Source organism: Scyliorhinus canicula, chromosome 12 (genome assembly GCF_902713615.1).
Source record: "Scyliorhinus canicula chromosome 12, sScyCan1.1, whole genome shotgun sequence".
Lineage (NCBI taxonomy): Eukaryota > Metazoa > Chordata > Chondrichthyes > Carcharhiniformes > Scyliorhinidae > Scyliorhinus > Scyliorhinus canicula.
The window spans coordinates 28139792-28161931 of record NC_052157.1 but is presented as its reverse complement, the minus strand read 5'-3'; the positions used below and the strand labels follow the sequence as shown (position 1 = coordinate 28161931).

Below are 22140 nucleotides of genomic sequence, written 5' to 3'. Positions count from 1 at the left end.
ACATGGCCACCCTTGCCATACTATCCTGACAGTGCCCCAACCAATCTGGAAGTGCCAGGTGGTCCATGCCAGGGATCGGACCTGGGGGATGCATTGACCATGAAAGGTCGGTGATGGGGGGGAGCTCAAAGGCCCTATAAGAGGTTGGTTGGGTCCAGTGGGGGAGGGTGGGGTGGAGGCCATGGTGGGGGAGCAAAGGGGGTTCATAAGATCGGGGAGGCATTTCAAAATAGCATCCCAATCTGTGAGTAATCTTCCTGCACAGGCGAGCTGAGCTTGTCAGTGCAGGAAATTATTGTAAGTGAGGTTTTCCTTGATGAAACCAAAGACATGGGAGAGGGCCCAGATGGTTGGCAGGGTGCCAGACATTGCTTGACTGACAGTTCTGACTCTCTATTCTGTCAATTGCACAATGTTTATTTATATAAGATAGAAGTTTCAAGTGCTTGCGGTTTCTGCTATGGATTCTTGAAGGGGCCTGGATGATTACCACTTTTGGTGGCCTGTAGGGAACAAGCTTTTTTTTAAAGAAAGAGGAAAGTTATGAACAAATTATTGTTTTTCTTAAAAATGTAAACACATTCTATTGTCATTATAGGGTTGATTGGTTCTTTCCAGAGAACGTGATTGGTGAATGGACAAATCTTGTCATGGGTGTATAAAAGGCCTCAAGGACGGTGGGCGGAGGGGCATGGCTGGGCATGGAGGGTGGGTGGAGGGGCATGGCTGGGCATGGAGGGGATGAAATTCCCATGGGCAGTGGGGTAGAGGGGCATTGGTTGGCATGCGGGGTGTGGGTAAGTCCTTTTTAACTAACCATTCTAGTCTATGGTTCGTGACACTTGAGGTGCCGAAAACCACAAGTCCACAAAAGCTGGCCCCAACACTATAATGGGCAGAATTCTGCGGCCCTGTCGCCGCATAACATTTAGTGAGCCATTCAAAAGTCCATTGACTTGGGTAGAACCGGAATATCTCGCCAGCAGGAGGGGCTGTAATATTCTGCCCTATGGAAACTGCAGAGGACTAGGACCTGCCCCTTCTCACTGTGGAGCTCTCCAAGACTGGAGTACAATCCGCAACCTTTGACCCATGAAAATCGGAAACCCTGGGAATGGGCTCAGGAATCGGGACCCGTCCGTCATTTTCACACCTCCATGGTGTCCCCCCCGACTCCCTAAAAATCCAACCCACCATTTTTGATTTTATCCCAGAGACAGCTCCGTGCAGGGGTTTGCTGATGGTGACTTCGGAAGAGATTTCAAATATTGCACCTTCTGCATTTTTGATCCTTGAAAGTTCTAACTGGCATGCGCAATTAGATTCACTGATTCACTAACGCTGGCCAAGCCAGTGACACCCACCACCCATGAAAGAATTAAAAAAGACAGAAAGCTATTTTTGGAGTTATAAGTTCTCTTCATACCGTAGAAGTACAAAGTTTCAGTGCATTGCTGGAAATAACTCAGGTTTCAACCTAATTCCAGAGGTTTAACCTGAATTTACTTTGTTGAAGTTGAAGAACAGCCATGATGTCATTCAATGGTGCTGCAGACTTGAAGGGCTGAATGGCCTACTTCTGTATCCTGTTCACAAACATACAAATTAGGAGAAAGAGGAGGCCACTTGGCCCCTCAAGCCTGCTGCGTATGGCTGATCAGATTATAACCCCAACCTCACTTTCCTCCCTACCCTCTATAACCTTTCATCAAATGGGCTGCACGGTGCAACAGTGGTTAGCACTGCCCCGGCACAGCTCCAGGGTCCCGGCTTCAATTTCAACCTCGGGTGACTATGTGGAGTTTACACATTCTCTCTATGTCTGCGTGGGTTCCCTTCAGGTGCTCCAATTCCTCCCACAGTCCAGGTTAGGTGGATTGGTCTTGCTAAATTGCCACCAAGTGTGCAAAGGTTAGTTGGGGTTACAGGGATAGGGTGGGGATTGGGTCTGTGTAGGGTGGTCTTTCGAATTGTTGGTGCAGTCCCGGTGGGTCGCATGACCTTCTTCTGCACTGTAGGGACTCTATCTCTGCCTTAAAAACATTCAAAGCTCATGTTTCAAATGTCTTTTGAGGAAGGGGGTTCCAGAGACTCACGAGCCTCAAGAGGAAAGGTTTCCCCCCATCTGGGTCATAAATGAGCGACCCCTCATTTTTAAACAGTAACCCCTAGTTCTAGATTCGCTTGACAAGAGGAAACGTCCTCTCTACATCCACGCTGTAAATACCCCACGGGGTCTTAAAGGTTTTCGATCAAGTCACCTTTTACTGTTCTAAACTCTAGTGGTTACAAACCTAACCTGTCCAACCTTTCCTCATAATACAACCTGCCCATTCCTGGTATTATGCTGGTGAACCTTCTCTGAACTGATTCCAATGCATCTTCCCGTAAATAAGGAGAGCAATACTGTACACAATACTCCAGATGTGGTCTCACCAATGTCCTGTACCATTGAAGCATAACCTCCCTACTGCTATAATCTCTATGTTGCAGGTGTCAGCCCTGACTCAGGTGGTAGCACCTCTCTCTCTCTCTCTCTCTCTCTCTCTCCCCCCCCACAAAAGACAAGGCTGATATTCCTGTGCACTACTGAGTGAGTGCTGAACTGCCAGAGGCGCTGTCTTCCAGGTGGAACGTTAAAACCGAGGCCCTTTCTTCCTTCTCAGGTGGACATGACAGTGTTTCGAAGAAGAGTGTGGCAGTTATCACTAATGGTCTGGCAAATATTTATCCCTTAAGAAACATCACAAAGTCAAATTATTTGGTCGTTATTGCACTGCTGTCTGTGGGAGGGTGCTGTGCAAAGATTGGCAGCTATAATTTCCTATTCATAACAGTGACTGCATTTCAAAAGCAATTGCTTGGCTGTAAAGTGCTTTGTGGCATTCGATGATCGTGAAATCCACCACATTAATGTAAGTTATTTTCTATTCATCCATGGAAAAAGTATAATGCCTTCTTTTCCTAATGCTCCCCTTTCCGTTCCTGAAGGTGCAGACTCATACTGAGGTAGTTTCATTGCTGTTCCCAGTGAATCAGCAACCTCCAAGTAACTTGTTTTGATAAATTTAGACAGTTAGTGTTGGAGACGGTTGTGGAGCGGGGGAAGGAACGGGGCAATCGGGAAGCACCAGGATTACTCCCAGACCTTTTCCCACCACATTCCCACAAACCCGTATGCTTTGAAGCAGAATTAGACCCAACAATATTTACAAAATAAGACCCTGAAGACATCTGAGCAGAAGTAGGCCACTCGGCCCATCGAGTCTGCTCCTCCAGTCAATGAGATCGTGACTGATCTGATAATCCTCAACTCCACTTCCCCGCCTGATCCCCACAACCCTTGATTCCCTTACCGATTAAAAATCTGTCCATCTCAGCTTTGAACATATGTAATAACCCAGCCTCTGCAGCCCTCTGGTAAAGAATGCCACAGATTCCCTTCTCTGCGAGAGAAGAAGTTCCTCCTCAATTCTGTCTTAAATCTTCCCCTGTGCTCCATAAAATGTGAAGCAAAAAGTACAGAGAGCAGGGATTTGGAGCAGAGTTAATAGAGATGAGAAAAAGTACAGTAGTCAAAGCAGAAGGAGGGGAAACGAAAAGCATTAAAACTGAAAGGTGATGAATGTTCCTGAGGCATATTGGGTAAGTTGGGCACAGTAAATAGAGGGGCCTAAAAGGGGGGCAAAACTGGTCTTTGCGGCTTGCGGGTGAGGGGTCCTCTGCACCCCAGCCTCCTCCAGTTATTGCATCCAGGTGATTCAACACCCTCAGGCACAGACAGACACGGGAAAATGTTCCTTAGCGATTTTTAAAGAATTTGCGCTTTTCAGAACGAACGGGCTCTCTTTATTTTTGCGGTGGCCTGTGCAAGATTTATTGCGTTTCTTAAACATGTATTTTCAAGCTGCCTTGTGAATAAACGGTCACACGTGGTGTTCGATGTACCTAACTGTTGGAAATAAGCGATTCAATTCTCGCATCTTAGACAAAACATTGTGGTTCTTTGCCTTTTGAACTTCCCTGCTCACTGATACAAATTAACAAGTGCTTCCTTGTAAGGTTTTGAGCCGCATGTGTACAGCCACAAGAGTGCTTGCAATGCAGGACATCCAGTCCAGTAATGAAAGACAGACTTGTTTCACCTCACATGGGTATGACTAGCCCCTCAGTGCACTTTTTCACTTAAAGCAACCTAACCTGTTCCTTATTTGGTTAGTTACTACAGTCCACTGCTCCATGCAGGAAGCCGAAATTCATGCTGTTTTAAACACTCAGAACCACACTCTGGTCCCAAGGAGAGAGAAAAATCAGTTATGGAGTTCAGGTACAAATTTCTTCATCACTTTCTTAACTCTTACCCTGCTGCACGTGGATTTCAACTGCATGTTCAAATAATCTAGAGGTGCAAACTGCTACATCTGGCAAAAACATGTTGAATTGGATTTCATCTTTTTCTCTGCAAGGCAACTTTGTCTTTTCAAGTTTATCACAGCTGTTCTTGTTCGGTTTCTGAAGTCAAAACCCCTTACTGTCAGCAAGGAAGAAAGGCACTGTGCAGGAAAAGGTTGTATTTCAAAATAGATTTGTTCACTTTTTTAAAAAAAAATACTTTTACTAGATGTTTCAATTTTCTTTTGCATACTTTACAGTAAATTGGGACATTTTCTAATGTTGCAGCATAGGTTTTGTTTTAGCAATGCTTTACATAACTCCATATTTAATCAACATTGATAGTACGTCTAAGTTTTTCTCAGCAAAGTCTTGGGTTCAACAGACCTCTGTATATTTCCATATTATGGGCAGCACGGTGCCACATTGGTTCTATGATTCTAATCTTTTTTTAAATAAATTTAGATTACCCAATTATTTTTTCCAATTAAGGGACAATTTAGCGTGGCCAATCCACCTACTCTGCACATTTTTGGGTTGTGGGGGCGAAACCCACGCAGACACGGGGAGAATGTGCAAACTCCACACGCACAGTGACCCAGAGCCGGGATCGAACCTGGGACCTCAGTGTCTTGAGGCGGTTGTGCTAACCACTAGGCCACCGTGCTGCCTTATGATTCTAATCTTGCACATTTCCTATCATAGAATCCCTACAGTGCAGAAGGAGGCCATTTGGCCCATCAAGTCTGCACTGATCCCCCTGAAAGAGCAGCCTATCTAGGTCCCCTCCCCTGCCCTATCCCCATAACCCCACCCAGCTTTTGAATACGAAGGGACAATTTAGCATGGCCAATCCACCTAACCTGCACATCTTTGAACTGTGGGAGGAAACCAGAGCACCCGGAGGAAACTCACACACACGCAGGGAGAACGTGCCAACTCCATACAGACAGTGACCCATGGCCAGAATTGACCGCAGATCCCTGCCGCTGTGAGGCAGCAGTGCTAACCACTGTGCCCCTCCCCCTCCCCTGTAAATAGAGAGACGAATAATATACTTGAATTGTATACCTGAACATTATTATACCTGAATTGAGAACATTATACCTCTTCAGGAAGTGCTATTTAACTGCAGCCTAAACCAAAGGCTTTAGTTGACCTTCGAAACCACAAGCTATCTGCCCTGCTGCATTCTGCGGTTATAATACCCGCTGCATAAAACAGAAGGCTCTTTTGAAATTCCACCCAGCAGCATCTCACTCTTTCTAATGGCAAAGAGAGTCATCATCCATCACTGTTCCTTGGTGCACCTGCACAGCAGGTACTGCTTCCTGCTCACAATGATACAGAGTTCGAAGGCTTGAGTCATGCTGCTACCTTCAAATTGCTCTCTAATTAAAGAAATGAAGCTCCATGCCGGGGTTTTTTACATACAGTGCTCCGCTTGCTTGTGGACGCATATACGCACAAAGAACTCATCAATGTCGAAACGCTCGATACAATGATTGCAGGAGCTCTATGCTAAAATGAAGAAGTTTAAAAAGTCCCCAATGAATCAATTGGATTTATTTTTAAAGTTGATATGCACCAGTTATGATTTATTCCGCGGCCCCATTGGTGGATCAGCTGCTCGCAATGGTCATAATGTATTGTGGAATTGTTCAGTGACCTCACTCTGTAATTACACTATGTCTTTTTTTTAAACAAATGACATAAATATTTAATAAGATTCCCAAAGTAAATGGCCCGAGGGTTATGAACATGGTTTTAAAACACTGGGTCAGTGCCAACTAAAGGAAAAGAAACTCACAGTCAGGTTAAAGTATTGTGCTGTCTCAAAGAATGAAAAAGAGAAGGCTCATATCACTCCTTACATATGGGCAGTTTCTGTAATGATCAAGTGGGTAAAGATATCGCCTAGCGCGGCATTAAATAGAAGGGGTCATGTTCAATTCCTATTCTGTGTTGAGTGTAACCAGGTATAGCAATTGTCACCAGTTCCATCAGCTTCGGTACTGAATAATAAACTAAATAAGCCTACCCTTGGTCGCTATCCAGTGACCATCTGTAAAGCGTTAAGAGTGTTAAATCTACTATGTTTGCTCTTCAACTTGGAACAATATGCAGTCAGACCCAAATGCAGCATTAATAACCACTTAGAAGTGGATTTATGAAGAATACACCACTGTAAGCAATGTAGACATGCCAGAACTGCCACAGTGTTGGATGAAGGATAAAGTGCAGCAGTTTCCTCAGGATTGCTGATAATGTAGTTTACCCCAAATTCCTCCCACAAGTAAAAAAAACAAAGGCCAAAATGACAGCATTTCCCAGAGTCAGTTACTCATGTTCAATTTCTAGTTACTCATTCTGCTCAGTCACCAACATCCAGTACTCAATGATTTCATCTGTTTCATTAAAATAATAAGACAACTGAAGCAAAACAAAATGCTTAGGTCTGACTGAGTTTGCAAATGAAAGCAGTCAGAAGCAATTTACACTATTTTCTGTTAACGATGTGACAAGTGGCAATTTATGAATTCTCTGCTTTCTGGAAAGCTTTACAGTTATTGATTATTTCCCCAAATCCGTTTTTTAGGTTCACCAAATTTCTCCCTTCCTTTCTTCCCTGAAGGTATTGATTCCTTGCAAGGATGTGTAATCCATGATTATCATCAGCCTTCTTGTATTTTGTTCAAGGTTTTGTCATGGGTATAAGCAGCCTATTTGACCATGGCAGGGTGGGTGTTAGATGGCACAGTGAAGAGAAGACACAGTCATATACAATCTTGTCTTCACTCAATACCTACATTTTGATAGTAGGGAGGGTCACGCTCCTCGAGGGATAGTGAACACTGGCTGAATTTTTCATCAACATTTTGTCAAATTCCATCACACATATTCCCGTTGTGGTTGAGATAATCAAACTCAACACTGACAGAGAATAGAACCAGGGACCTCTGTCATCTGTATGTCTTCAATCAGATGAAGTATTGGGAAGAATTTAATGTTTGTGATGGGGATCTCGCCCGTTGGCTGGAGAAGAAGCTGTAGTCCCATGTTGCCTCTTTGGTGAATGCCCACCAGTTAAGTGACTAGCGTCAGACTTTCCCCGGATTGAAGACCCTGGGGCGGAAACTGTTCCGAGGGAAAATCCACCTCTTGCGAACTACTGACCAATCAGGGGATAGCAGCTCCCCACTGCTGTAAACACCGTTGGTAATGCACCCACCAGGGGCCTGGGATCAACGGGGGAAGCTGGGAAAAAGATGAACGAGGGTGGGATGAGGTCAATGGTGGATGGGGGGGAGGGGCGGAATGGAGAGGTTGGGGATAAGGGCAGAGGACTGGCTTCCAGTGGGCTCCCCATACCCAATATTGGGTCCCTCGTTCAGGCACTGACACCCTCTAAAAGAGAGCCGCAACTCCCCCTTGCTGGAAACATGCTAACAAACATGGCAGGGGTTGCTTTCTGGCCTCTCCACACGGCAGCTCCTGCCCACTGCTGGGATGTGGTCCTTAAATGGGCAGTAACTGCCCACTTAAGGGCCTCAATTAGCGTCCTGGCTGAAAGGCCATCCAGGAGCCTTCCCGTCCTGGACATACTCAGGTGGCAGTGAAGCTCCCATCACACACTCTCCCGTCCAACTAAATGACACCTCCTCACCTGCAAACTCACTGCCAGAGGTTGTTTGGGGGGGGGGGGGGGGGGGGGGAATAAAATTCCATCCATTAACTCTGCATATCTGAAGTATAAAGATCTCAAAGTGGAGCAGACGAGTTTTCCCAGTGAACCCGGCCAACATTTATCCTTCACACACCATCAAGATTGGAAATCCATGGACTGGATTTTTATCTCATTACTATTTGCTGGACCTTGCTTTATTCAAGTCGGCATTTGGCAAGACTGCAGTAATGTAAATGTAAATGTAATTAATTGGTTGTGAAGCAACTGGGGGTGTCATGTTGTGGGAGGTTTCTTGCTTTCATGGAAAATTAGCAGAGAAGAAATGAGGGAAGAATTTGCATTTGCATACAGACTGTTTATTTCAGCATGCAGACAGGGCCTGAAGGACCCTCCATGCTGCACTGAAATGTCAACATCTCTTATCCAGTACGTCTCCACCTTCTTTCACATTTCTTCCATCAATCTCAGCTTTCTATTTATAGAGTCTTTTCCTCAAAGTTCTAGACATGTAAATGCCAACAATTCTCTCCAGGATGGTCTGTCCCACATTTTGACCGTTGATTGTAGTATTTTCTGCAGTCACCATAAATCCATTTATTTTATTTTGGCTATAATCTCTGTAAAGCACAGTTGCTAAATCAAGTAGATAATGGCCACAAACAGACATTTCAATTATGATTTATAGGGAATCGCTAATCATTGGAGCCCAAACAGCAATTTTATTCGTCTCCCACCCACCCCTAAAAAGTACAGACTGTGCAGCACGGTAAGGATTAAGCACAGACATAAATGAGCCCTTTGCAATACGCCATGGAATTCATTAAAGCTTGTAAGTCTCAAAAGTAATGATTAAAATCTAATTTCATGCTACTGAAGTGTAGAAAAATCCAACCCTGTACTCTCACCTCAGGGACCTTGGTTTAAGTACAGACCATAAGATAGGATAAGAACATTGTCGGCTGCTGTCGAGAAGGGTTTCATGTCGCCACTGCCCAAGATCGTACGGAAATGGCCATTTAATTAACAGTCAGAAAAGGAACTTGCATTAATACGGCACCATTCACTATCTTCCTAAAGTGCTTTACTGTCAATTTAAATGCTTCTGAAAGTGCAGTCAGTGTTGTGATGTGAAAAATGCAACATCCAATTTATGCACAGCAATGAAATGATAAAAAGATCATTTATTTTAGTGTTGTTGATGGAAGGGAAAATAAATAGTCCCTTCAGTTGACTTGAACATACAACCTTCTGGCTCAAGAAGCGCTATTGGTACCATTGAGCCACGGCACACATCTATAAATGATGCTTGGTGTGCGCAATAAAAATCTGTCATGCTGAGGATGTAAAACACCCTCGTTGCTTTGCATCCGACACATGTTGTATATGAAAACATCTGGGGCTGGATTCTCCGTTTTGGACACTAAGTCCCCACGCAGTCGTGAAAACTGTGATCTTTTACGTCAGGAAAAGTGGCGTCAAAAAGCCACCGAATCCCCATTTTGCTGGGGGTTAGCAGTCAGCTGTCGTGGAACACGCAGCTCTAGCTGCCAATACGGCCCACAGCACTTCCGGGTCAGAGGCCGCGCATGCACACGGCGGCAGCCTGCAGCGGCAGCACCGTGCTCCAAGGCGGACTCAGCCACGGACCTGGACCACAAAGCAGTGCCCCGCATCGGTCGCTCGAGCTCCCCCGACTGCCCGCCCACATTGCCCCCAGCCCAGAATGAAGCCCCCCACTGCCTGCCAATCGGCCCTCCCCCCGACTGTGGCGGCTCTGGGCTGAGTCCACAGCCGCCTCGCGAGGTTCCTGTACGGTTGGGACCACGGTAGGGGCGGAGCATCGCGGGGCGGGCATCAGGCAATGGCCTGAGGCAGTGGATACTTGGCGCGGCTTACGGAGGTGGAGAATTTTAAAACCGCCGCTGTCCCCAATTTCGGCGGTTAAATGGATTCTCCGCCCCATCGTCGAACGCGATTTCGGCATCGGGGCGCGGAGAATCCAGCCCCTGATACTCACCCCAAAGTAGAGCCATCATTCCACTCCCCAAAACCGACATGCTAAGATCAAAAGTTTTCTTTAACAAATTTATTGCATCAAATGCACCCAGAATCTGATTAGATTTATTTCCAATCACTGGGACCGTGCTGTGAGCATTTTGATAATGACCAGGTAACCTGCTTTAGTGATACAAGTTAAACGTAAAACTTTGGCCAAGACATCAGTCGCCACTGTTCTTCACAAAGTGCCAGTGGATCCTTTACTTCAATCTGCGAGTGCGGCTGGAGGCCTTGCTTTAAAGCCTCATCCAGAAGATGGCAACTCCAAGGCGGCACGGTGGGGCAGTGATTAGCACTGCTGCCTCACGGCCCCGGGTCACTGCCCGTGTGGAGTTTGCACATTCTCCCTGTGGCTGCGTGGGTCTCACCTCCACAACCCAAAGGTGTGCAGGGTAGGTGGATTGGCCACGCTAAATTGCCCCTTAATTGGAAAAAAAAAAGAATTGGGTACTCTAAATTTATTTTTTAAAAACATGGCAACTCTGATAGTGGAGCACTTCCTCAGTATTGGAGTGTCAGCCTAGATTTGGCACTGAAGGTCTGGGGTGGGATGTGAAAGCTCCACCTGCTGACTCAGGGGCATGAGTGCTACCCACTAAAACCAAGGTTGGCATGACCACCAGACACGATTCCAGATTCTGAACAGGAATAATAACATGCTTCAGTCACGCATGAACACAAGAGCAGTCTCCCTTCATACGTTACCCCATTAATTACCTATGACACTCAAAATAGGACCAAGTGAGGAGCAGGCTACAGGCGCAGTGCAATGTAATTATCAACTTTTGTTATGGACATGCTGTTAACTTTGCAAGGTTGAAGCCCAGTTAGTTGAAATTCTTCCCTCTACATCTCTGCAGACATATTTGCTTGGGCAGCAGTGCAGTAATTATACTAAACGTGCCTCTAGTCCTGCATTGTGTAAATACAGCTTGAAGCTGGTTGTACAGCAAGTGAGAACACACGAGGGAGCTGCTGACACAGTGGTGATGTCACTGGACTAGTAATCCAGAGGTCCAGACTAACGCACTGGGTTCAAAATGGTGGAATTTTAATTAAATTAATCAATCTGGAATTGAAAGCTAGTCTTAGTAACGGTGAACATAGAAACTACCATCGATTGTTGGGGGAAACCTATCTAGTTCCCCTAATGCCTTTTAGGGAAGGAAAATATCACACCCTGACCTGGTCTAGCCTACATGTGACACAGGATTTCCAGCCCTCTAACGGGTGAAGAAGGATTGAAGGGGTTAGGTTTGTATCCAATAGAGTTTAGAAGAGTAAAAGTGACTTGAGGGATTTTGACAGGGTGGATGTGGAGAGGATGTTTCCTCTTGTCAAGGAAACCTAGAACTAGGGGTCACACTGAAAATCAGGGATCGTTCATTTAAAACAGAGATGAGGAGAAATTGTTTCTCTTGAGGGTTATGAGTCTCTGGAACTCTCTTCCTCAAAAGGTAGTGGAAGCAGAACCTTTGAATGTTTTTAAGGTAGAGCTAGAAAGAGTCTTGATGAACAAGGGGCCGAAGGCTTATCGGGGACCGGCAGGAAGGTGGGGTTAAGGTTACAACCAGATCAGCCATGATCTTATTGATGGCAGAGGAAGCTCGAGGGGCCGAGTGGCCTACTCCTGCTCCTAAATCGTAGGTTTGTGTACTCTAAAATGGCCAGAGAGCCACTCAGTTCAAGGGGATGGGCAACAGACACTGGCCTTGCTAACGATGCCCACACCCCGTGAAAGAACAAATCGTTTAAAAATCTGGAGAGGGGCACAGCACGCGGCGCAGTGGTTAGCACTAGGACTACGGCACTGAAGACCTAGGTTCGAATCCTGGCCCTGGCTCGCTGTCCGTGTGGAATTTGCATATTCTCCCCGTGTCTGCGTGAGTTTCACCCTCACAACCCAAAGATGTGCAGGTTAGGTGGATTGGCCATGCTTAATTGCCCCTTAATTGGAAAAAAAAATTGGGTACTCTAAATTTATAAAAGAAAATCTGGAGAGGGATTTTGTCCTTTCTTGCTTCAAAGTCAGTTCAGAACTTGACATCTAATTCACACTTCACAAGTACAGTATTGGTGAGATGCTAAACTTTAGAATTTAGAATTTAGAACAGTACAGCACAGAACAGGCCCTTCGGCCCTCAATGTTGTGCCGAGCAATGATCACCCTACTCAAGCCCACGTATCCACCCTATACCCGTAACCCAACAACCCCCATTAACATTATTTTTTAGGACACTAAGGGCAATTTAGCCTGGCCAATCCACCTAACCCGCACATCTTTGGACTGTGGGAGGAAACCGGAGCACCCGGAGGAAACCCACGCACACACGGGGAGGACGTGCAGACTCCGCACAGACAGTGACCCAGCCGGGAATCGAACCTGGGACCCTGGAGCTGTGAAGCATTGATGCTAACCACCATGCTACCATGCTGCCCATGGTGATGCAACTTGTGATGCAAATGCACCACAGCATACCTTGTTCCTTAAACTCAATACTCAGGTGCTGCCTGTGGAGAAGTGGGCACATTTTGGCTTCCAATTATAGCTTAATTGTGGATGGTACCTTCTGTAAGATTAACTCACATCTTGCCTGGTTTCTGTTTTGGGGAGAAATAAGGATAGAAATACCAATGGGGAAATGACTGCTTGGTTTAAAACTTTATCTTTAACATTTAAGAGCATGTACCTGAACACTGATGAACATGCACAGGTGCAAGACTTCAATAGGTAGATATTTTATTAGCACACAAACTGCTAACCACCTTAGGCTGGCAAAGCTGTATGCATCCAGGTGTTTTAGCTGTATGCATCCAGGTGTTTTAGCTGTATGCATCCAGGTGTTTTAGCTGTATGCATCCAGCTGTTTTAGCTGTATGCATCCAGGTGTTTTGCTGTATGCATCCAGGTGTTTTAGCTGTATGCATCCAGCTGTTTTAGCTGTATGTATCCAGGTGTTTTAGCTGTATGCATCCAGCTGTTTTAGCTGTATGCATCCAGGTGTTACTGGTGGGTTTTCTGTAAAAGCTTCAACACTTTCTTTCAGTTAAAATTGACATATTAATGATGCCCTGCATTATTATCTTCAGAATAAGATCGGGACACCAGCTCGCTGCCCTCTTATTCAGTTAAAGCTGTTTGCAATAAAACACAACCCAATAGTTTGGAGAGGTTGATAGAAAAACCTGTTCAAAATAAAAGCCGTGGTGAACTTATTGCCTTTGCTAAGCATGTTATTATTCTTACAACAAAATACACACGGCTATTATTTGTCACCCAGCTTTCTTTCCACCTGTCCAAAAATGATTCAGTACTATGCACAATATTATAGGTGTCAGCATCACTGGGTAGAAAATAGTGATCTGCCTGAACAATGAGCCCAACCAACTCTTCACTCAACATCCATATGGTTATGCGTTCTGGTAATTGTTCAACTAATTTCCTTAGCATCTCCCACCCAACGCCACCATCCCATACCGCCCCCCACCCCCACCCTGCCACCCCCCACCTCTGACTTGTGAGGGATACTTGACGTACTCCACTGTCACCTTATGATCAGCACAATCAAGCAATCAAAGCTGGGAACAGCCTGAATGCCAGGAAGTGCTTGCAGGGGCCGGTTTAGCTCACTGGGATAAATCGCTGGCTTTTAAAGCAGACCAAGCAGGCCAGCAGCACGGTTCGATTCCCGTACCAGCCTCCCCAGACAGGCGCCGGAATGTGGCGACTAGGGGCTTTTCACAGTAACTTCATTGAAGCCTACTCGTGACAATAAGCGATTTTCATTTCATTTCATTTCATTTACCAAACCTGCTGCAGCCATTTGTAATTCTGCAGTCAAAATAAAAGACAGGAAACTAAGAGATAGATGGGATTGGACCATACAGGATTTATGACTGCACTCATTACATCTCGAAAAGAGATCTCGCAGTTAATGATGCGGGGTGAATTCAGTAAGTTCCACGAGTGATCAATATTTGGTCCCTAGATTTATTTACCTTTGTTCTTTCATAGGCTGTGAGCGTCACTGGCAAGGCAACAGTTGTTGTCCATCACTAATGGCCCTTGAAAATATGACGGTGGACGGCATTCCTGAACCGCTACCGTTCATCAGGTGCAATACACCCACAGTGCTGTTGTGGAAGTTTTTGACCCAGCGACAATGAAAGAACAGTGATACAGTTCCAAGTCAAGGTGATGTGTGGCTTGGAGGGGAACCATGTATTTGCTGCCCTTGTCCTTCCAGGTGGTATAGGTTACTGTTTGGGAAAGTGCACTCAAGGGAGGCTTGGCGAGCTGCTGCAGTGCATCTTTCACATTGCTGCCACTCTGCACCAATCGAGAAGGGAGCGAACATTGAACGTGGTGAATGGAGTGCTGATCAAGACGGTTGCTTTGTCCTAGATAACAAGCTTGAAACGAAAAACGCAAGGCAGGCTTTCACACCAAAAATCTCTATATAAGATGTATAATTTATAAAAAAGCTCAAATAAAGCACAATATTTTCTTGTAATGTTCCACCACTTTCAATTCATGGAAGTATTTCCATCACTCTAAAATTACAAAACTATTTTCAGCACTTATCTCAAAACAATTTAGTTTATTTCAGAAGCATTTGGTGACTTTTTAAAATAAATTTAGAGTGCCAATTATTATTTTTTCCAATTAAGGGGCAATTTAGCATGGCCAATTCACCTAACCTGCACATCATAGATATCATAGATATCATAGAATTTGCAGTGCAGAAGGAGGCCATTCGGCCCATCGAGTCTGCACCGGCTCTTGGAAAGAGCACCCTATCCAAGGTCAACACCTCCACCTTATCCCCATAACCCAGTAACCCCACCCAACACTAAGGGCAATTTTGGACACTAAGGGCAATTTATCATGGCCAATCCACCTAACCTGCACATCTTTGGACTGTGGGGGAAACCGGAGCACCTGCAGGAAACCCACGCACACACGGGGACGATGTGCAGACTCCACACAGACAGTGACCCAAGCTGGAATTGAACCTGGGACCCTGGAGCTGTGAAACAATTGTGCTATCCACAAGGCTACCGTGCTGCACATCTTTGGGTTGTGGGCGTGAAACCCACGCAGATATGGGGAGAATGTGGAAACTCCACACGGACAGTGACCCAGGGCCAGGATTCGAACCCGGATCATCAGCGCCGTAGTCCCAGTGCTAACCACGGCGCCACATGCCGCCTGGCATTTAGCGAATTTTAATAGTTGTGCTGGTGAAGGATGTTCAGGCTATTGAAAGGCATACTTTCAAATTTAGTGTAAAGTATTAGTACCATGAACTTCCAATTCAGTAATATCTTATCCACCCTGATTAGCTATGACTTGTTCAAAATTTCTCTCCCCAGTCAGCCACCTTTGCTGACCTTCAATGACTTCCCAACACGAACCTACCGAACAATTATTTTCAAATCTACCCACGGCATTGTTCCACTTAACCCCCAGCCTCGTATCCCAGCCCATTTCCTCCTATCTTCCAGCGTTGGCCATTAATAAAGCCTTCTCTCTGCTCTACCACCAATGGTGGCACCTTCAGCAATCTGAACCCTCGTCTAAAACTCTTTCCCTTACTCACTGCTTTACGACTTCTAATTCTACCTTCAGAAGCCTATTAAGCAACTCTCATTTATGATGCCTTTTGCCACCTCTCCAAATTCTGTTTCTGTTGCTTCATATCTTCTTTAACTATGTGAAGCACACTGGGGGCATTCACTGCGTGAAAAGTGCCTGTAAATAAGTGGCTGGTGTACGATAAAGGTTAACTTTATACGTAGAATTAATCCACAGTGTTTGTCCTGGTAATTCTGTGCTAACAACTGTGCCTGTCAAACTATTTTATTAATGTAACGTGGAGGTAACAGTAAAAGCGCAATGGACAGTCAATCATTCAGTAAAATATTGAAGACTCATATCTAACATTTAGTTAACAGTATTATCCTCAAAAATAGCATACACAATAAGTACAACCTGTTCAATCATTGCCATTGCTGCTATTTCTTTTATTCTTAGTGCTGATCAGGTTTTACAGCCTGCTACTTCAACTGCTACTTCCTCATCAAGCCCAGTCTACGTCACTGACTGGAAATGAGGAGCAGACTCCTCCACTGTGAGACTGCACAGGTACCTTGGAAAGGACTGGTCCTAATGTGAAACAGATGCGTTTATATTGACCTACTACTTTGCATCTGGTGAATGGGGCCTATGACTGATGCCATTGTCTGTTTTAACCAGACAGTAGAAATGGGCAACAATTTAGTTACATTTTCAATGTTGGTGCGTGATATGGGGAGTGTGGGGGGTGGGGGAACAGATTTTAGTTTAATTTGAAGCCAATTCGTGTCACTTTAGCCCAGCTGGTAGCTCAGTTCCCTCTGGGTCAGAAGATTTATGTTCAACATCAGAGCTTGAGCTAATAACCTAGTCTGACATTCCTATACAGTACTGAGGCAGTGCTACGCTGTCGAAGGTTCGGCTGTCTGACATTCCTATACAGTACTGAGGCAGTGCTACGCTGTCGAAGGTTCGGCTGTCTGACACTCCTGTACAGTACTGAGGCAGTGCTACGCTGTCGAAGGTTCGGCTGTCTGACACTTCTGTACAGTACTGAGGCAGTGCTACGCTGTCGAAGGTTCGGCTGTCTGACACTTCTGTACAGTACTGAGGCAGTGCTACGCTGTCGAAGGTTCGGCTGTCTGACATTCCTGTACAGTACTGAGGCAGTGCTACACTGTCGAAGGTTCGGCTGTTTGACACTCCTGTACAGTACTGAGGCAGTGCTACACTGTCGAAGGTTCGGCTGTTTGACACTCCTGTACAGTACTGAGGCAGTGCTACGCTGTCGAAGGTTCGGCTGTCTGACACTTCTGTACAGTACTGAGGCAGTGCTACGCTGTCGAAGGTTCGGCTGTCTGACACTCCTGTACAGTACTGAGGCAGTGCTACGCTGTCGAAGGTTCGGCTGTCTGACACTCCTGTACAGTACTGAGGCAGTGCTACGCTGTCGAAGGTTCGGCTGTCTGACACTCCTGTACAGTACTGAGGCAGTGCTACGCTGTCGAAGGTTCGGCTGTCTGACACTCCTGTACAGTACTGAGGCAGTGCTACGCTGTCGAAGGTTCGGCTGTCTGACACTCCTGTACAGTACTGAGGCAGTGCTACGCTGTCGAAGGTTCGGCTGTCTGACACTCCTGTACAGTACTGAGGCAGTGCTACGCTGTCGAAGGTTCGGCTGTCTGACACTCCTGTACAGTACTGAGGCAGTGCTACGCTGTCGAAGGTTCGGCTGTCTGACACTTCTGTACAGTACTGAGGCAGTGCTACGCTGTCGAAGGTTCGGCTGTCTGACATTCCTGTACAGTACTGAGGCAGTGCTACACTGTCGAAGGTTCGGCTGTTTGACACTCCTGTACAGTACTGAGGCAGTGCTACGCTGTCGAAGGTTCGGCTGTCTGACACTTCTGTACAGTACTGAGGCAGTGCTACGCTGTCGAAGGTTCGGCTGTTTGACACTCCTGTACAGTACTGAGGCAGTGCTACACTGTCGAAGGTTCGGCTGTCTGACACTCCTGTACAGTACTGAGGCAGTGCTACGCTGTCGAAGGTTCGGCTGTCTGACACTAAGTCCTGTACAGTACTGAGGCAGTGCTACGCTGTCGAAGGTTCGGCTGTCTGACATTCCTGTACAGTACTGAGGCAGTGCTACGCTGTCGAAGGTTCGGCTGTCTGACACTTCTGTACAGTACTGAGGCAGTGCTACACTGTCGAAGGTTCGGCTGTTTGACACTCCTGTACAGTACTGAGGCAGTGCTACGCTGTCGAAGGTTCGGCTGTCTGACACTCCTGTACAGTACTGAGGCAGTGCTACGCTGTCGAAGGTTCGGCTGTTTGACACTTCTGTACAGTACTGAGGCAGTGCTACGCTGTCGAAGGTTCGGCTGTCTGACACTCCTGTACAGTACTGAGGCAGTGCTACGCTGTCGAAGGTTCGGCTGTTTGACACTTCTGTACAGTACTGAGGCAGTGCTACGCTGTCGAAGGTTCGGTTCTCCAGAGGAGCTGTTAAACCTTTAAACTGCTGAACAGTGAGTGTTGATTAAAAACCCTGCACATATTTTGAAGAATGACTCGTGTTTTTGCTGATTTTGCCACTTCACACAAAACTGTAGACTGCTCGTTCATTTCGGGGATACACAACAGTGAACTTGAAAAGTACATCATGTGCTTTGAGAAATGTTGACATGAAAGGCGATATATAAATGCAAATGTTACTTTTCCTTTCTGTGCAGCTGATGAGAAAGTAAGCAAAAGAGGGCAAAAAAGAGTGCGCTTCCATTTGTATAGTTTCTTTTATGTCACGGAATTGTCCCAATGTGGTTCACATAGAACTTATTTTGAAGGACAGTCATCACTGTTAACAACTCGGTTTTAATGCCTCCATTACAGCGACTACACTTTAAAAGTACTTCACTGGCTGTAAAATACCCTGGGATGTCCTGTATTACAGCCCAATATAAACACAGGATCTTTCTTTATGTAGGTGAAAACAGCAGCCTTTTCTGAGCAGAGCAACATTGAGAGTGATGAATGACTACTGAAGCTTCCTTTGGAACTAAAGAAATTCCACACAAGACTTGCATAGAATTTACAGCAGATAGACAGGTCATTTGGCTCAATCAATCTGGAACCATACTGGTGTTTATCTTCCACACCAGTAATGCCCCACCTTTCATCTTGTATTTCTTTCTCCCTGTCTAGCCTCCCCTTGGATGCATCTAAGAGACACAAGCATTGCCCTAACACACTGATAGAAAGGGAGCATTGCAGGCCACATAAGAGCCAATTCCTATTTAAATTGTTGCAACATTGAAGCGGAGAAACGTAAAGGGTGCTGGATGGAGACACAACAAATAAATAATGCTGTTGAAAATAAAAATACTGTCTTTGAAAAATGCAATGCCATTATATTAAATCAAACTATGCACCATTTTAACTAGAATATTACTTCTCAACGGCTTGCTCACATATACCACAGTATCCATACAGTACAGAAGGAAGCCATACGGCCCACAAAGTCTGCACCGACCCTCCGAAAGAGCACCATACCTAGGCCCACTCCCCTACCATGTAACCCCACCTAATCTGCACATCATTGTGACACTAATGGGCATTTTTTTAGCGTGGCCAATCCACCTAACCTGCAAATCTTTGGACACTAAGGGGCAATTTTTTAGCATGGCCAATCCACCACACATCTTTGGACTGTGGGAGGAAACCGGAGCACCCGGAGGAAACCCGCACAGAGAAGGGGAGAACGTGCAGACTCCACACAGTCACCCAAGGCCAGAATTGAACCCGGGTCCCTGGCGCTCTGAGGCAGCAGTGATAACCACTGCGCCACCATATATTGCTTCATATTAAAATGGGACAAAACCAATGAACGGTTCTCCCCATTACACTCTTAATAAATCTACAGGCTTCTGTCAGAAGCGGTAACACTGAATAGAAGGAAGTTTCTGTTTCCACACGGAATGATGGTTAGTTAGTGCTGATCAGAAATAGTGAGCAGTGGGGCCCGGGTTCGCTGCCTCTGTCTGACACACTTTCCAGATGAGCGCGCACAGTGGTAGAAATTCCAGGGGAAATCATATCTGCAAACCCAGGGTTTTGTTCAATTTCGGTATTGACTTGGACGAGGATGCCCCCACATTGCTGTATTTCCTCTCCCGCTGACAGCTTAGGTCGGGACTTTCAAACGAAAGACATCCCTCTCGGAAAATGCACTGGACAGTTTCTGTCACCGAGGTTTAGACTGTGAGTTTCACCTCCTTTGGATTTTTAATGACATTCGATCTTGCACAATCCACCCAACGTGTTGCAAATTGAAACTCTATTGCCCTTGTTAATTTCAATTTGGGGAAAATGCAGAGATTGTTTCTGCAAATAAATCCTGCACCCCCCCCCCCCCTTTGGATAGTTTGACTCTTCACTACAATGGGATTGATAACTATAATTAATAGTTTACTAAGTGGAACCGAATCGATACTGCAAGGACTGGAGACAACATTAGAATTTTACCTCGGTTATGCAACTTTCAAAATTAGGTTCACTTTTGTTAAGATTAAATTGTACTTGGGTGGTGGCACTGTCTCCTTCATGTTCCAATTAAATAATTGTAAAAACAACACACACACCCTGACCAACTTGGGTGCTTATTGCAGACCGGTTGTATTGGTTCAACTTTTGGAGCGGCTCCCTGGACCGGACCATTCCCAACCTGTGGATTGTTCAGTATGTTTGGTTGGGACACTTGCAATCGAATTCGTGTGGAGGGAGCGCTGGGCTCGATCCTTCGGGGAAGCTGTGGACACAACCGTTCTTGTTCTGATCTAAGGGTGACAGAGCCGGCGATTGGAAGTGGACTCGGTGCCTATCCACCCAGGGGCTTTGGGTCTGGGAGCGAGTGTTCTAACCCGGGCGAAACATCCTTAAACAATTCCCAGTAGATCTGTTATCGAGTGTTAATTGTCCTTTTTAAACCCCCCCACCCACATCACACTAAAAAACTTACCATTTTGTTTTCTTCGATTCACGCCGTCTGCCAGGGTCGGGGCTGCCTCCTGCAAGCGGTGCCAGCCACTGGGTTCTCTTTACTGGCCTCTGAGGTCCATCTACAGTCGGCGCTGGCATCAACAGGCTGGGGGTCGATCCATGGTTCAGACAAGGGAGGAAGATGTGGAGGGAGGGGGGAGAGTGAGATAGCAAAATCTCTATAAATCCTTGCTTCCCAAAGTCAAGTTCCCCCTGTACTTGCAGCTCCTGCGGGCTGCCTCGCAGTCAGAGACAGAGAGGAGGGGAGGGGAGGGGGGTATAGAATGGTTGCCTAGTTTTAATGCGCCAATCAGTCCATACATGGAGAAATGGAGGTCGGCGCCGCAGCCAATCGGGCTGTGAGTGCGCCTCGTCACACCATTGGGAATGCAGAGAGGGACAGGGAACGAGGAGGAGCCCAGGGTTCAGCCAGGCACACACACACACACAGCAATCTGCTCAGTCAGCCCTGCCTCTGACACCGTCCATTCACCCCCCCCCCCCCCCCCTCCCCAGCTAAACATCAAACTAACACCACTGCAACTTGCATTGTACCCCCCCTCCCCCCTTACTGCCAGCTACTTACTGGAAAGGTGCAGAGTGACTTATCCGTGCTCAGTTTAAAAATAAAAGATGTGTTATTATTATAAGGCATCTTCAGTCTGCGGATTCTGGATCGACTCAGCACCATCCCTCCCATTTACACAACAGCTAATTGCCCCGGATTAAAAATGAATACATTCTGTAAGTGACTGTTATATGCACGCGGAATGGAGCACGGCTGTGCCTTTCAGGAAATTAAAAAACGGGTGGGATCAGAACTTGATTCCCTCCCCCAGCCCCTAAAGGAAAATACATGTAACCCCCACCCCTTGCTAGAGAGTCCTGAGGTCTCAGGGAATACATGAGAGCTGGTATCGCCGAGTCACGGTGGGCACAGTGGCTTTAATTATAAGTAAACAAAATTGAGGAATGCAATCTCTGTTGTAATAAATCAGGGAGTTCATCCCATGTCAACTCTCTGGGGTTAATTGTTTGCACCTCATCTTTCGATTAGGCATGTTACAGCGTTCTGGACTTAACACTGAGTTCAACAACTTCCCACTGTGAACTCTCTCCTCCACCTTCACCCCATTTCCATTTCTATCAATTCATGTTCATTTATTCCATCCATCTGTTTTGCCCTCACCATTGCTGCCCCCCTCCCCCCACCCCACTAGGGCCATCTGTTCCCTGTTCCAGGTTGTCCTTTGACACACTGGGCGGGTTTCCCCGTCCTGGAAATCTGGTGCAGCACGCCGTCGTGATTCTCCACTTTGCCAGTTGGTCAATGGGGTTTCCCATTGTGGGGCGGCCCCACACCGTCAGGAAACCCCCGGGCTACCGG

The 22140-nt window shown here is 46.2% G+C and overlaps 1 protein-coding gene across 2 annotated transcripts in view; it reads right to left on the bottom strand.

Moving 5' to 3' along the window:
* The window catches only part of myo1ea (myosin IEa), a 182498-nt gene extending 161472 nt beyond the window's left edge, over positions 1–21026 (bottom strand). For both annotated transcript variants that reach the window (XM_038814836.1, XM_038814837.1), the window contains exon 1: positions 20734–21026. In XM_038814836.1, coding sequence (XP_038670764.1) covers positions 20734–20736 — 3 coding nt within the window. In that variant the 5' untranslated portion in view covers positions 20737–21026. The remainder of the gene's footprint in view (positions 1–20733) is intronic.
* Positions 21027–22140: the final 1114 nt, after the last annotated feature.